The following is a 16,300-nucleotide window of genomic DNA, read 5'->3' on the forward strand; positions in this document are numbered from 1 at the left end:
GGCCTAGAGAGGCCTCTGTCAGGCTGGAGGGGGCAGGAGGGGGCAGGAGGCGGAAGCTGCCCGGAGAGGCAAGATGGCCACTGCTGGGGGTGGCGGAGGAGCCGCCTCCGGGGGCCGGCGAACCTGCCTCCTCCTGTGCTTCGTTTCTCTGCTGGCAGGTGAGCCCTCCCCACCCCCCAGAGCCTCGAGGTCCTCTTTGCGAGAACTTCCTTTACTCTGAAACCGCCCAGGCGCCCTTGTCTGCTCTTGGGTCCTCTGTCCCGCCGACTCCTAGATCCCCCTACTCAGCTTTCCTGCGACTCAAGTTCCGCGCTTCTCGTGGATTTAAAGCCCCCACCTCTCCCTGAGGAGGCCCTCCCAGTGTGCCCGGAGGGGCTGCTGTCCGAGGCCACCCTTTCAGCCTGGGCTTGTTAGAGGCTCCTGGGGTCTCGCCTCCTGTTGATTCTGCGATAAGGCTCGTTCCCATCCCCGTACCTCAGTTTCTCCTCTCTGCCAAGTAGATCGAGACAGACTCCTGCATTCCTTGGCTCTTCAGAACTACGAGGCAATGTTTCCAGGAGCCTTAAGATTTGGGGTGGGGGTGGGGTGGGGCTGCAGCAGGTGTTTGCTTTCAAAGATTTCTTTTCGTGTGCACCTTGTGGGGTCGCAGAAGGTTGCCCTCCTCTCCTCCGTGTCTCGAGCTACCACTGTTCCTTCACCAGTGCAATGTTGGTAGCTCTTGTCCTTCAAGATCTCCAGAGAAAGAGAAACCGCACACTCCCTCACATGACTGACTAGTGTATTGGGTGTAGTTGTAAGAGTTGAGTCTTGACAGTCGTGTGTGTAGACCATTTCCACCTCCTCTCTTGAGATTACAGAGAAAGATTTTGAATCCAGGGACTGCTCTGGAATTCATGCTCTTTTTTAAAATTAATCAGTAATCCACATATAGGGCTTCCTTTGACCACATTTTCTCTTATCTGGAAACCAGTATGACTGCCCTGTAGTGGTTTATAATAATCCTTTTTTAAATTTCTGTAATGGTTTTTGGGGAGGAGTATGCACCTTCCTGTGTCCTAATGGAAATATTAAGTGAATATAATATGCATTATGTTCATTTTATGGAGGATAAAACTCAGCCCAGAGAGGCTGAGTGATTTGCTTAAAGTAAGGAGGTAGATAAAGACACTGCTAAAACTAGAACTTAAATTTCCCAGTCCAGGATTTTTCCCACTGACATATGCTGGCCTCTTGCCACCTCCTTGCTGAGAAGATGAGTGATGGAACTGTGCTCGTTTTTTAAAGCTTCTTTCTTACACCTGTTGCTTTCTCTTCAGGTTTGTGCCAAGCAAATTCAGTGGAGAGGAAGATCTACATCCCCTTGAACAGAACAGCTCCCTGTGTCCGCCTGCTCAATGCCACTCACCAGATTGGCTGCCAGTGTAAGTTGGAAATTCATGCTTTAGTATTCCCAATATTCCAGAGCCTGTATTAGGTACACTGCATGTTAATTGGTGGTAGCAGGAAAAACTAGTAAGAACAGGGGAGAAGGGAAATCAGTGATCACATCTGACTGTTAGATTGGTCTTTTTAAAAAATAAATTCACTGATACATTTTTTGTTTTTTCTCCAAATTCTTCACATTTTCCACTCTTTAAGGCTCAGGAACATTAAATTCACATATAATTTATTCACTTATTCTGTGGTCATTGGGCACATATTTTGTTTTTAACCCTCTGTTATTACAAATAATCTTCTTGTAAGTTTTAAAAAAATATATAGGTCTTTTCTTGCTGTCAGTAAGTGCCTTAGGATATAGGCCCAACTAAATCTCTGGGTCAAAGGGAATAAACAGTTTCGTAACTTCTTATGTAATTCCAAACTTTTCTAGAATGGTTGAACCAATCCATAACTCCACTATCAGTCAATTATCATGTCTATCTTCCTATAACCCTTCCAAGAATAGGTTTTCTCCTCTTTTAACATCTTTGCCACTTAGTGGTTGTGAGGTAGTACTTAAGGGTTATTTTAATTTCCCTTTTTTCTGATTATTAATAATCTTGTATGTTTCTAAGTGGTGATAAGTAGCTTGTATTTCTTCTTTTGAAAAAAGTTCATGTCTGCTGTGTACAAGTATGGTACAGTAGAAAGAGCCCTGGCTCAGGAATAAAAGACCTGGGTTCAAATCCCACCTCATCACAGATGTGGAAAATGAATTTGGACAAAAATGGAAGCTTCTTCATGACAGTAATGGTTTTGCATGCTTGTATTTATATTTCAGGTGCTTACAAAGTATCTGGCACACGGTTAGCACTTAATAAACACTCTCTCTAGATGTTCTCTGAATATCCTTTCAGGTCTAGATCTGTTTGATTGCTTGTCTGTTGTACAGTGATATTCTTAGAGTCTGAGGTGGACTTCTGCGAAGCAGTGAGTTGTTTGATAAAGAAGAAATTCTGAGAATGCTGATTAGTTGTCATTCATGGGAATGACATTCAGTGAAATCATGGAACCCTTGTTATCGGAAGGAGGGATGAATTGTGAAGCCGTGCTAAGAAGCCCTGCTTGAAAACATTACAGAGGAGAGGATGGGGTGATTGACTCCCCATAGCTGGTGGTCCCATGATTTGATTTTCATTCCATCAGTAGTACCTGTTTCTGTACATCACATTTCCTCTTGAAATAGGAAGTTAGACTTTTAATGATGGGTTCTGGCACAGAGAGTCTGGTAAGAAACTCTTTCTGACATACTGTGTGATCTTGAACAGATTATTTCACTTCTCTGAGACTTGGGTTCTATTCTTTCCATGAAAAATGATGAAAATGGTCCCTCTCTTTCTTTCAATGGAGGATTTGAGATTCAGTGAGAGTACCACTTTAAACTCATAAAGATAAGCTTAGTGTTTGTAGATTATATTGAATAGGTATTTTGGTTTCAGCAGCTTTTTGCTATAGGTTAAAGCACCTGGGACGTTTAGGATACCATGTCACTGGTTGATGAAGGGAACCATTCAAATGGGCAGAATTGTTCTGAGAGCTCTGAATTACCAGCATGTTGTCTCCCCATTATCATCCTGTCCTGTCTTTAGTCAACTAGTTGATTGTAACAGCTAGTCCCTGGGCAAGTTGGCTAGTCCCAGATAGCCCCTTAAGTTATAGGATCATTGCTGGAAATAATCTTTAAGCTATATCCAACATGCAGTAATGGGTGGTGGATCTGTTATAGTCTCTAATCACAGTTTTACTTCCAACCCTAAGTATAGGGGCTTGAACCCCATTTCCCTGGAGCCAGGTCTAGTCTAGGTCTCACTAGTCTGTTAAACCCATTTTGACAGTGACTCATCCATCATGCTGCCTATGCTTACCACAGCCCTAAGCAAAGCTAAACATTGGCAGGGGGAGGAGCAAGATTCAGGCTATTTCCTCATTAGAAACCTGTTTCCTTTTCAATCTGGCTAGGTCTAAGTCTCCCCCTTCAAGTTCATCTACCTCTGAACCAGGCTCTACCCTCTTTAATTGGGGTTGCTAACATGAGAATCCTCTGGGGAAATAGTGAGACGCAGTATTGGTTTACTGATAACAATATCTTGTGTTTATTGGACTCCTTTCCGCAGGGCGCTCAAAGGCTGGTTGTACAGGCTTCTTTTCCATACGGTCTGTCTCTGCATGGGGAGATAGTTAGGGAGCAGTGGAGCTGATTGCCATTTTTGCCCAGAGAGGTTAAGCAACTTATTTAAGGTCATACAGTGAACCAGGGATGCTCCCTAGACTAGAATCTAGGTTTCCCACCATTTTTCTTTTCCCCAGGCCTTCTTAAAGCAGGAGTTACTAATCTTTCATAGCCAATATCCCTTTCTCTCGCCCCAGTTTACATATAATACAAGTAGAGTGATCTACAGGTCAAACTCAACTAGAAATGGACCATAGTGTACATATTGACTTAGAAAACCACATTATCAACACATAAAACCACATAACCACACTTAGAAAACCAAATTAAATTAACATTATCTATGTTGTATTGTCTTTTTATTTATTTGTTAAACATGTCCCGATTGCATTTACACCTGTTCTGCAGCACTCCCTGGTTTTGCAGGCCAAATGGGGCCCGAGTTTGACTTCTCTTGTCTACAATGTTCTTCAAATCTTTGTAAAAGTTGTTTCAGATTCAGAGCTTTTTCCTAGTGTTTGTCACCTGTGATCATTATTTACCAAGCAATACCTTTCCTCCATGTCAAACTTGTTCTTCTTTCAGGGTCCCCAACCTAGATTCCAGGAGAGTGAAGCTAGCTATGTGTGAAGCTGCATGAGAACTTGTGGTTTTGTCCTGTGTGGCTCTGTTTCCTTATAAATGTGGGAGTTTCACTGCATGCTGGCCCAGTGAAATAGGGTCAATAGAATAAATTCCAGGGTCTTTACTTTGTTCCATCTTGTCACTGTAGCTTCCATTAGTGGGGACACAGGAGTGATCCATGTAGTGGAAGAGGAGGAAGATCTGCAGTGGGTCCTAACCGATGGCCCTAACCCACCCTACATGGTACTGCTGGAAGGCAAACTTTTTAACAGGTGAGATCTGGGTGTGTATGCCTGGAAAAGGTGAGCAAGCAGAGGAAAATAGGAGCCTTCTCCCAACTTCAAAAGATGGGCACTACCCTTGACTTTCCTGGTATTGGCTCCTTTTGGAAAATTATATTGATTTAAAGAGAATGTTTTCAGTGATCCTGAAACTAGATCTGTCATCTGGCTGGGTACTGTTTGGGTAGAGGGACAGCAACCAGCATTATCCAGAGTCTGGAGAAGCTGGGATTAGGGTTAGAGTCAGGAATCCCACAATAGGGCTCAATGAGGAAAGAAATGGCTTAACTCTGCAGTCAGATATTTTTCCCTTCCTATGGGGAGAGAAGCAAGGGTGTTGGATTGCCTGACACTTTCTTCTTTCCTCTTCCCTTATTCCATTATTTCTTCTTATTCTAGGAAGCTGATGGATAAGCTGAAGGGGACCCAGCGAATCTCTGGTCTTGCTGTGGCTGTTGCCAAGCCCAGTCCTGTAGATGGTTTCTCTCCCAGTGTTGAATGCCCTAACGATGGGTTTGGTAAGATCCCCAAAGAGCCAGGAACCATTACCTATGGCTTATTGTTTGAATGCCATTAACTAGGTCATTTGTTGCCCCCAAGAGCATCATTAATGTGAATGCATATAAATGTCTGTGTGTTGTATATGATTGTGGCCTGTTGTGAGAAATGTGGTGTGTTAGATTTATGTGTGTGTGTTCACTTAAATGACCAACCAACTCCTCTGTGGAAGCCAGTGTTGCTTCATCCTTCCCAAGACACTCAGATTTCAAGCTGGATAGCTTGGGTCCTCCTGGTACCCTGGTTCCTCTCTGGGAACCATGCCTATTTCTATGAACACTAGGCTTTCAAGATCCATTCATGTTGTATCACATGTCACACACTCCCAGTAATGGGTTCCTCTTCCCTCCAGGTATCTACTCTGACTCCTATGGGTCAGAATATGCCCACTGCAAAAAACTGAGATGGAACCCAGAAGGCAACGGGTTAGCCTATGAGGATTTTGACTTCCCCATCTTTCTGCTAGAAGATGAGAATGAAACACAGATCATCAAGCAGGTAACAATGTGTCCTGTCTCTTTTCCTTTCTCTTCCCCCTTCCCCTCTTGCATTTTGGGTTGGCCTAAGAAGGGAATGTATGGAGAACATAAATGTTCTTGCATTTATGGGGGACGGCATCTTATATAAACTTTGTATTTCTCTTAGTGTCTAGCACTGTGGATGCTTAGTAAATGTGTGTTGAGTTTGTGAATCATCTGTGCTATTGAATGCCCCAAGAAAGACCCTGAAAGTGTGTGCTTATTCTTTCTGACCTGTTCCACTCTAGATGGTCCCTGCTGTCTTATTTCTTAATGTTGAATAGGAGTTGGGGACAGATTCCTAGATATAAAAAGCTCAGTGGGAGTTAGTAAAGTAGAGGTCTCTGAGCTAAAGTAGGAAAACTGAAGTGAAAGGATTTGTCATGTGAGTCCAGTCAGATTGAACCAATAATCTCTGACACCTGGCAGCAATAATGACAAGGCTTCCTGACCCAGGCTAGCATCTTAGAGTGTGCCCCCTGTGCATGCTACAGCTTGTGTGAACCTATCTCCTTTGGTCATTAACTCTTCTATCCATAGATCTAAGAGGTAATTTCTTGCTGAGATGTTTGACTTTAGCAAACACTGGGATACCATTCTTTGTTTTTGTGTATTGTTGTTCCAAAAACAGACCCCAAAATCTAGTCTGCTCCATTGACCAGCTTATTTTCTCACCAGTACCAAATCATGTTAATGATGACTACTTTGTTGTATGTAATGTGAGATCAAACCAAGGGGTGGTCAGGGGGATAGAAGGCCCAGGGTCATGAAGACCCTTAGGACCTGGGTGACCCTGGACAGATGATATTCCTGTGACAGACGGCTAAACCAGGTTGAGAGTAACCAATAGGTCTCAAACTCAACAGCTTATCAGTGAGGTAGGGGGATGTCCACCCCAACCATGGGAAAACTTTCTCTGGTGGAATGGGCAGATGAGAACAATTTGTTTTGGTGGCTATGAAGGTTGTTGAAGCAGGTGCTGTGGAGCAGTTAGAGCTTGGTGAGGCATTGGAGACCCCGAGGTCATCCACTGCATCCTGGGCCATCACCAGCTGTGTCGACTTTTGTCTTAGCACTGGACTTTGATGATTCTGGAAGAGAGAGTGAGGCTGATGACTTTCTGCAAGTCTGCCCTATTTAAATCCAATCCATGTACAAGTCAGAATGCTGCCCTGTGAGTCATTGGTCCTCTTTGAAAATGAAGGACAAACAACAAACAGCATCTTGGAGACCTTTTTCTAAACAGTGCAGGAAACAGTACTTTTCAAGTGAGACAGAGGAGGAGGTCTTTGTAACAGCTAACTAGCTCTGACCCTTTATTTCAATGGTACTCTTTCTTCCAGTGCTATTGGGACCACAACCGGGGGGTGAATGGATCTGCCCCAGCCTACCCACTGTGTGCAATGCAGCTTTTCTCACACATGCATGCCGTCACCAGCACAGTCACCTGCATGCGACGTAGTGCTATCCAGAGCACTTTCAGTATCAACCCAGGTGGGTCTGGGGCCCAGGGGGAGGGCTGTGGGTACTCAGAGCAGATGGCACTGGGCAATAAGGAGTGGCTGAAGAGATAATAACCCTAGCTGGTAAAGATATTACTGGAAGACTTCACTCAGATAGCAGAGTGGTACAGAGCCTAGAAACTCTAACCAATATCAGTATCAGTATCAGATATAATCAACATCAGTAATTCCAAAACTATTTTGCATGTTTTATAGTTTTCTTAAGATGGTGGTGAGAAAGTAGGGGGTGGAGTATGGCAGAGAAAAAGACCTGGAAGAGATGGAGGATTTTGTCAAAGGAGCCTTCCCTGTTTCCTTTGTGCCCCACCTTCCCATCCCAGATAATCTCTGTCCCCTCCAGAAGTTGTCTGTGACCCCCTGGCTGACTTCAACGTGTGGAACACACTGAATCCTTTGAATGCATCAGGGAAACTAGAGCCTGGGGACAAAGTGATCATCGCTGCCACCAGGGTAGGTACTGGTTTAGAAGCCACTGAGTGTGGGGAGGGGACTTTATATCCGTTAGAGTATAAGATGGAGTTAGTTGTCATGGTACAGACTTCCCTCAAGAATGTCAGGTCTTACTACCACAGGTGGATTACACTAGGGACCTAGGTGAGGTAGGGTATTCAAGGGAGGCAATATGCTGTGTAGAGGATGGAACTGTTCAGTTTTATTCTTAGCACAAAGGATGTGTGTCCTCTTGAGTAGAGGACAAGGCTCATGGGCCCTAAATGGGGAAGTTTTCAGAGTTTGGGGAAAGTATTCTGTTGACAGCTTCTCTTCTCTCTCTCTCTCTCTCTCTCTCTCTCTCTCTCTCTCTCTCTCTCTCTCTCTCTCTCTCTCTCTCTTCTTTTTGCTGTATCTAGTTGGACAGCCGCTCATTTTTCTGGAATGTGGCTCCTGGGGCTGAGAGTGCTGTTGGTTCCTTCATCACCCAGCTGGCTGTGGCTGAAGCTCTGCAGAAGGCACCAGATGTGGCAGCTCTGCCCCGGAATGTTATGTTTGTCTTCTTCCAAGGGGTGAGGGCCCTGACTAGTAGAATAGTTTGTGTTCTGAGGCACTTGGGTTTTAGACTGGGATGGGGATGAGAGCCCAGCGCCTGTGTTCAGATGTCAGTCACCAAGCAGTTGCTGAGGCCTCAAGCAATTCGTGACTACCTATGTCAGTCCCTCCTAGAGTTGGTGTGTGCCCACCCAAAGGTCAGATCAGCTTGGGAGCCCCTTGGGAACTTGATGCATTCTTCTTATATTTGATTGGCTTCATCTCTTCTTTCTCTTACCTCTGCCTTTCTTCCCTGACCCTCTCCCCCAGCCTTCAAGCCCTACTGTTAGGTGGTTTTGGTCCTTCGTTGGGAGTTCCTGCTGAATTTGGCAAGCTTGAGGTTAGGGTATTTCTCCCAGCCTCTCTGGACTCAGTTTCTTTGCTGGCTCCTCCTCCTTAGCGGCCCTGAGGTTGTTCTCACTGCTGGTGCTTTACCCTGGCTGTGTAGTGTGGTGGCAGCCTAATCTGGGCCAGAGGCAGTGAGGAGGACGGGGCAGAAAAAGCAGGCACTTCACAGCTGATGTTCTCCTGAGGGCTCTTCTGTGTCTGCCTTATGGCCTCTTCTCCTTCACCAGGCTTCCTCTGGCTCTAAGTCTCGTCCTGGGCCCCATCCGAGTGAGGGCTGCGCTTCCCCTGACAAAGCTGATGTGAGAGCAGCTGACCTTGGGTTGGGCTGGTGCAAGTCCCATTGCTCGAGGAACAATCTGGGGCTGTGTCCATTTGTACTCCCTGTGGCCCTCCTAGTTCAGAGACGCTGTTCTCATCCCCTCCCACCTCTGTTCCACAGGAGACTTTTGATTACATTGGTAGCTCACGGATGGTGTATGATATGGAAAAGGGCAAGTTTCCTGTCCAGCTGGAGAACATACACTCATTTGTGGAACTTGGACAGGTGTGTTGCTTTTCTCACTCCCATTCTTCTCTTCACTTGATATGCTCTCCCATGCCTGCCTCCCATCTCCTATCTCCCTCAAGCATTGTCTTTTCCCTGTGATCCTTTGTCTCTTGAATTCTTCTTCAGGTCTCCTAACCTGGCACCCATCTCTTCTCCCCTGGGCAGGGGTCCTGAACTAGGAGGATCCAGTTGGGCTGCTGACTCCTATTCTTTGCCCATAGGTAGCCTTGAAGAATTCTTCGGATTTGTGGATGCATACAGACCCCATGTCTCAGAGAGATGAATCCATCTATACTGAGGTAACCTCATCTTCCATTCTGTGCTAACACAGCTTAAGATACAACAGCCACCTGCCCTAGAGCCATAGGTTGAGAAGATAAAGACTAAATACCATCTTCTGCATGAAGCCTTTCCCGATCTCCCCCGATTGCTGGTACCCTCCCTCCCAAACTGCCTTGTCTTTATTTTGCATATATTTGTACTTTTTAACTTAACATTTATGCTATATGTATTTGTGCATGTGTTCTTGTCTCCTTTCCTTACTATTGTAAGCTCCTTGTGATTGGAATTTGTTTCATTTGTTGTATTTCTATCCTAGCACAATGCCTGACACACAGTAGGGGCATACTAAATACTTCTTGATCGATTACCTGCTAATGTCAACCTTTGGGGAGACTAGTTAATGTGTTTATATAGTATGGGGCTACCTGGGAGAGGAGGATGGACCTACCTGACTCACTTTCTGATGAGCTGTTCATTTCATTCTCTTATTGTCCCAAGTGTCCAACCCTGAAAACTCCCTTTTCTCAGACTTGGAGCAAGGCTAGGTATAGGCTATTTATTTTATTTATTTATTTAGGCATTTGGGGTTAAATGACTTGCCCAGGGTCACACAGCTAGTAAGTGTCAAGTGTTAGGTCTGAGGTCACAGCTGAACTCAGGGTTTCAGGGCCGGTGCTCTATTCACCGCGCCACCTAGCTGCCCCTTTTATTTTTTATTTATTTACTTTTTTTTGTTTTTTGTTTTTTTTATGAGGCAATTGGGGTTAAGTGACTTGCCCAGAGTCACACAGCTAGTGAGTGTTATGTGTCTGAGGCCAGATTTGAACTCAGGTCCTCCTGAATCCAGGGCCAATGCTCTATCTACTGCACCACCTAGCTGCCCCTATTTTTTTATTTTATTTTATTTTTTAGGCAGTTGGGAGGACTATCTTGCTTGGAACTGCCTCCCATTCCTCTCAGTTTATGTTAGTCTTAGCTTTCTTTCAAATCCCATGCATTGGAACTTTTCATGACTGGCCCAGTTGTTGGTCAGACTTTCCTTTGTATTCCTACTTATTGTCTTTGCCTCTCACTTGGCATTTAGCATATGCTTCCTCGCATTTATATCTTTATGTTGGTATCCTGTTTTCCAGACTAATAATTAACCCTTCAAGGTGAGAACTGAATCTTTGGGTCCCCGTGAATTAGTGTGGTACTTATCACATAGCAAGTGCTCATTAAATGTTTGATGATGATAATGATGATGATTATGATAGGAAACCCTGGACGAAAAGCAAATATGCTTGGGTTTCATTCTTGGCTCTCTTCCTCTGGCTCAGAAACAGTTCTGTTCTTCTTTCTGCATCTCAGTTTCTTTCCCTGTAAAATGGAAAGAAACTTAGAGTGCCTCGGCCCCAGGAGGCTGGAGGAGTTCAGCCCTAGAATGTCCCTGACTGAACCTACCAGATTGAATATGTCAGCAAGGTTAGGGCTGTCCAAGCCTATGCCGTCTGGATAGTGAAAGAAAACTTTCAGGAGGTCCTGCTTTGCCTTTCTCTCTCTTCCTGCTCAGTATGGGTTAGACTAGAGGGCTTCAGAGATCTTTTCCGTTGCTCAGATTCCATGTTTCCTACCAACCTGTATCTCTCTCTTCTTCTTTCTTAACCTCTCACTTCCCGCTCTCCAGGTCCAGAATCTCCTGGCCATACTGAAGAATAGCAGCAATGGTGTCCCTAACGTGACAATGAAGGAGGCGAACTCACAAAATTCTCTTCCGCCATCCTCCTTTCAGAGGTTTCTCCGTAGCCAAAATATCTCTGGTGTTGTGCTTACTGACCACCCTCTTGCCTTTTATAACAGGTAACCAGTACCCCTTGCCCTATTCTCCTCTTACCTCAGAGAAGTGACTCTGAACTCAAGGGCCCAAGAAAGGGGGAAGAGAATTTGGCCCTCTTTGTGCTTGAGAGAGATCACATGCTGTTCTTCCATGTGGCCCTCTACACCCTATGTTTAATTAGGTTGACTCAAGATCCCCAGCTTATGATCTCCAGTAGATGAGTTGCAAAGTTCTCCTTTCGAACACTTTCCTCTGGTAATCGTGCTAACCCTCGTCATCTTTAGCTGCATGTTCCTGCTCTTTAAGGCAGTATTTCAATCAGGCACGCTGAAGATCTGTATTCCCTAGGCCCACCGGTAGAGGGCAGCAGCTCAAGCAGGAGCACAGTGGAGTGATTTGGGGGAGAGGGACAGTAATTGGGGGTTGAGTAGTGCTGTGGTTGGGAAAGAGTCCCTCACAACTGGATGGGAAATAGACCATGACCAGGGAACTTTATTTGGCTTTCCTCATTCTACTCCCTTGCCCCCCATTAATAATAATAATGATAACCTGCTATCCACTGCAACACCTGGATACAAATGGGGCTGTTACTTGCTAGGCAGAAAGCCAATGGAGATTGGCTTTTTCTCTAAATTTTGAATCTCTCTCCAGACTCCCTTCTTACAACAGGTCAAATTGAGTCTCGAGGCAAAGGAAAGTAAGTTGGGCCCAGAGCCCTCTAAGATGGAGAGCCCAACCTAGCCAGGAGTCCTTTGTCCACTTATTCAGGGTCAGGGTTGGTAAAGAGTGAATTTTCCTTCATCACTTCCATGACCCCTGTTCATTCTGTGGATTGGGAGCTTAATCTATGGATTGGCACATATTTTGAGTGTGTTTTTCAAGCAAATTTAGTTCTGTGGGTAGAATTGGGCTTTTACTAATGGCGAGGGCTAGAGGCCCCTCGCAGACTAGAAGTTCATATGATTTTAACTACATGTTTCTGTAGTACTGTAATAATTCTAGATGCCTCAGGTTGATAGGGGTCTTGTCTGGCTTCCAAACCTGCCTTTGTTTTCCCGTTCCCAAATCTTCCTGCTGTCACTGTCAGGAAATCCTATCTGTTTCTCTAAAACTCCTTTTGCTATGCTCTTAGCCTATTCTCTCTTCTCCCTGGCTTCATGAGACTGTCCTTGTTTGTCAATGTATCTCCCCCCCAGGGGAATGAAAAGTGAAATATTGAGCCATTGAGTCAAGGGAGAGTTGAGGGACAAGGGCTTGGCTTTGTTCAAAGGCCACCTGAACTCAGACTGCCCTCTCCTGACAGGTATTACCAGAGCATCTATGATACTGCAGAAAACATTGGTCTGAAGTATCCTCCAACCCTGACTCCTGATCAAGCCATGGACTTTGTGACTGACATAGCCAAGGTAACTCAGCTCCAGGAGGGGTATGGAAGGCAAATAAAGATGTCAGATGACATTTTGGTGAGCATTTAGAACCTAGTATGTCTGTAGATAAAGGGAGGAAGAGTAGCACTGCCGGAATAAAGCTATTGGTCATAGTGGGGAGAGAATACAGAGATTTGGGTTGAAGGTGGGTTAAGATGTCAATGCTTGGGGTATGGGTAGGGAAGGGAGGAGAGAAAAGGTAAGTTTTGCCCAAGATAGGTCACTCTGTTTCTCCTCTCAACCTCCGTCAGTCCTTGGCATCTGTAGCCACAGTGCTAGGACGTGCTCTATACCAGCTAGCCGGGGGAACCAACCACACCGCTGTTGAGGCTGATCCAGTAACGGTAAGAGCAGATGGGGCTCTAGGCCTGGCAAGGTCCCAGGGCTCTCCCACCCCTCCCTTCTGTCTCTGTGTGTTTACACAGCAGGCTACCCCCTGTCCCTCACCACCCCCTGCATGTTCCCCCAGAGTCTCAGGATTCAGATGGTCTGGCTTCTGCCAGTGAGGACTCATGACACATTTCCTTAGGGAGCATCCATAAAGACCTCACTCCCATTTCTTATGTGCCAGCCATAGATAGCCTTCTTAGTTCTAGAATCCACATGACCAGGCTTCTCCCTGTCCTCATTTCTGTGGATTCAATGATAGATTTTCTGATTTCCCCCTCCTTTGCCCCCACTCATCTCTGGAATTTAGCTGACAGGACCCCCTCTCTTCCTTAATCCCAGGTCTCTCGCTTGCTCTATGGGTTCCTGGTTAAAGCCAACAACTCATGGTTCCAGTCAGTTATCAGGCAGGACCTGAAGGTCTTCCTGGGTAAGCAGTGGAGGCAAAGATGGAATTTTTGAGCAAAGATATCAGAGATAGGGAGGTGGGGTTATTTTGATTGCTTTAGTCATGACTCCGTTTTTTCTCCCTTTCTACTATTGTTGTTTTCTTTCTTTGCTCTTCTCCTCTTCCCCAACCCTTTCTTTCTTCTGTCCATCTAAATTTTTTCTGGCCTGTCTTCCTTCTTATCTCTTCCTTCTATCCCACCCATACGTTCTCCTCCCTGGTTTTTGCCCTCCAATCAGGAGATGGGCCCCTCCAGCATTACATTGCCGTCTCCAGCCCCATCAACACCACCTATGTGGTGCAGTATGTGCTGGCAAACTTGACTGGCACTGTGGTCAATCTTACCCGGGAGCAGTGCCAAGACCCAAAGAAGGCTCAAGATGCAAACAAGGATGTGAGTGGAAATGGGGATAGAGGGATGCTCTGAAGGCCTTTCTCTTGTCAGAGATGGACCTCTACTTCCAGTATAGGACTGATGGGGTTGAATTGGGTTGTCAGAGGGAATGGTATAGACATTGAACAACTCCCAAATTGGATTGGAGTGGTGGTTGGTGGGGGGAAGGGCAGCATGGGGCTGTCGAGGGTATTGGCCTTTCAGAGGGTAAAGTTTGTTGCAAGAGTCAAATGGCAGGGTGGATTCATGTGTGGAATCTTGTTCTGTGTGTAGCTGTATGAGTATGCATGGGTACAAGGCCCAGAGGACCCCAGTGGGACAGGTCGGCTCCCCCAGTGTGTGCGTTCCACAGCACGACTGGCCAAGGCTGTGTCTCCTGCCTTTGAGCTGCAGCAGTGGGGATCCTCTGAATATTCCACCTGGACAGAAAGCCGCTGGAAAGACATCCGTGCCCGCATTTTTCTTGTAGCTAGCAAGGAACTTGAGGTGAGAATCTGAGGACTTGGGCTGGGGATGCAGGATTACAAGAGGGTTGGGGCAGGCAAGAGGAGAGAGATGAATCCTCAGTTTCCTTTTGGGAGGCAGAGTGCCAGTGTGGAGGAGAATGTATCATCTCCTCCCTTAGCAGTAGTTAGGGTCACTGTTTCTTCTTCCTAACAGCTCCCCTTGTATCTCTATCCATGGCCACCTTATCCAGTTGGGAAAGAATTTTCATTGCTAGGCCTAGGTGAAATTTCATTCTCATACATACACCAGTTTGCCTCCATAGTGAAACTCTCTAGAGATAATGCTGGTGAACCTTAGAGTCTGAGACAAAGATTGACAAAGTGAATTGTAATGTGGAAAGAGCACTGAGCCTGAAGCCAGAGGACTTGGTCTTAAGTTGTACCACTTATTAGTGTGACCTTGGACAGATCATTGTATGTCTCTGGGCCTCAGTTCTCTCCTCCCTAAGGAAGCATTCTTCAGAGAATTGGATTAGGATGTCTCTAAGCCAGGAGTTCATAACATTTTTTGTGTTGTGGTCCCCTTTGACAGTCTGGTGAAGCCTATAGATCTTTCCTCGGAATGTTTTTAAGTGTGTAAAATACATAGGATTAAAAAGGAAACCGATTATATTGAAGTACAGTTATTAAAATATTTTTAAAAAGCAAATTCACAGACCCTAGATTAAGAACCTTTGTCTAAACTAAACTTCCTTCTAGCTCTAAGTCTGTAATCCTATGGTGTCTCATCTCTGGTCCTTGAGATCTATCAGTTAATTATTTAATATTTGCAAAGTGGTATAAACCATGTCCCTGCTTCAGTAGTTGATAATGTAGTTGAGTTTAGAGTGAAATGCAAGAGTGAATCCATCCCACTTTATAAGACTGAGAAGGTCACAGTTTGTTAGTCACAGAATGCTTTGAGATTTTGCTTGAAGACCAAGCCTTCAGTGTCCTAGCTCCCAACCCAGAGCATACTTCCTTGTGCTGCACTTAATTCTGATTGTCTCTTATGTCTCCTTGACCTCCCCCCATATAGTTTGTCACCCTGATTGTGGGTCTCAGCATCCTCTTTGTCTCTCTCATCGTAACCTACTTCATCAATGCCAAAGCTGATATCCTGTTCACCACCCCTCGAGAGCCGGGAGCTGTGTCTTACTAAGGCTTCGAGACAAGTCCCTCCCTGCCAATTCCCCAAATCCTTTCCTGGATGGCCAGTCTCCTTCCAGGGCACAAACCACTAGGTCGACACTGGAAACTACCCTGGCCCAGGTCAGACTGAGACTGATGGGCAGGAGCGGAACTGTCCTACACAAGAGACAGACAAGCAGACAAATATTACCTCCCTTTTCTTCCTTCTCCTTTCTTCCTTTCCCCCTTCCCCATTCTGGAATTACAAAAGGAGGTTACCATCTCCTGCAACTTTCCTTTTTTGCTCCCTGCCTTTCCTTCCTTTCCTGTCCTCACCCTTCTCCCTTACCCACCCCTCCCCTACCAGGAATAAAAGGAGGGGTAGAGTGAAGGGAGGGAATTCTTGCATTGAATTATGTGGTTCTCCTCAGCTAGGATGGAAAGAAACCTTTGTGGGCTGAGCTTGATGCCTCTTTCCTGGTGTACTTCTTCCCAGCCCCTAGATGGCAAATCTGGGGTTGGAGTGCCACAGGGTGGGGGTTCCCTCTTTGACCAGTGGTGGTCAATTGTATTTTTTTCTTAAATTGTAATCTTTTGTTGTTGGTTTTGTACATATATAAATAGTCAATTTCATTAAAACAGATTATCCCATGTAGCCTGTACTTTATTCTTTCAGGCCCCCTTCTTCAGTGAGGTTGAGGAAATGATTTAAGAAACCTGAGACTTTCCTGTTGGTGACCCCGCTGTTTCCTGTTCTCTGGGTCTCTGAAGAGTCCCTAGGAATAGGCTTTTGAGCAAAGAACAGGTGGAAAGGATGGAAGTTTGGGAAGAGGGAGGAAACTATGACCTCTTGCCTTGG

At 45.5% G+C, this 16,300-nt stretch overlaps 1 protein-coding gene across 2 annotated transcripts; it reads left to right on the forward strand.

The window, feature by feature from the left end:
- Window positions 1-30: 30 nt before the first annotated feature.
- NCSTN (nicastrin) lies at window positions 31-16,096 on the forward strand. Of its 2 annotated transcripts, none has more exons than XM_020979556.2 (17): window positions 31-158; window positions 1,317-1,421; window positions 4,422-4,545; window positions 4,954-5,072; window positions 5,465-5,610; window positions 6,974-7,124; window positions 7,497-7,603; window positions 8,002-8,154; window positions 8,964-9,068; window positions 9,293-9,370; window positions 11,020-11,192; window positions 12,473-12,575; window positions 12,848-12,940; window positions 13,326-13,413; window positions 13,671-13,825; window positions 14,099-14,311; window positions 15,350-16,096. In XM_020979556.2, exons 1-17 carry the CDS (start codon window positions 74-76, stop codon window positions 15,470-15,472), a joined length of 2,121 nt encoding a protein of 706 aa, XP_020835215.1. In that variant the 5' UTR covers window positions 31-73; the 3' UTR covers window positions 15,473-16,096. The 2 variants fall into 2 exon arrangements, with proteins under 2 accessions (XP_020835215.1, XP_020835214.1); XM_020979555.2 differs by having other exon boundaries at window positions 37-158; window positions 7,494-7,603.
- Window positions 16,097-16,300: the final 204 nt, after the last annotated feature.

The sequence above is a fragment of the Phascolarctos cinereus genome, unplaced genomic scaffold, assembly GCF_003287225.1.
Source record: "Phascolarctos cinereus isolate Bilbo 61053 unplaced genomic scaffold, phaCin_HiC Scaffold_5;HRSCAF=322, whole genome shotgun sequence".
NCBI lineage: Eukaryota > Metazoa > Chordata > Mammalia > Diprotodontia > Phascolarctidae > Phascolarctos > Phascolarctos cinereus.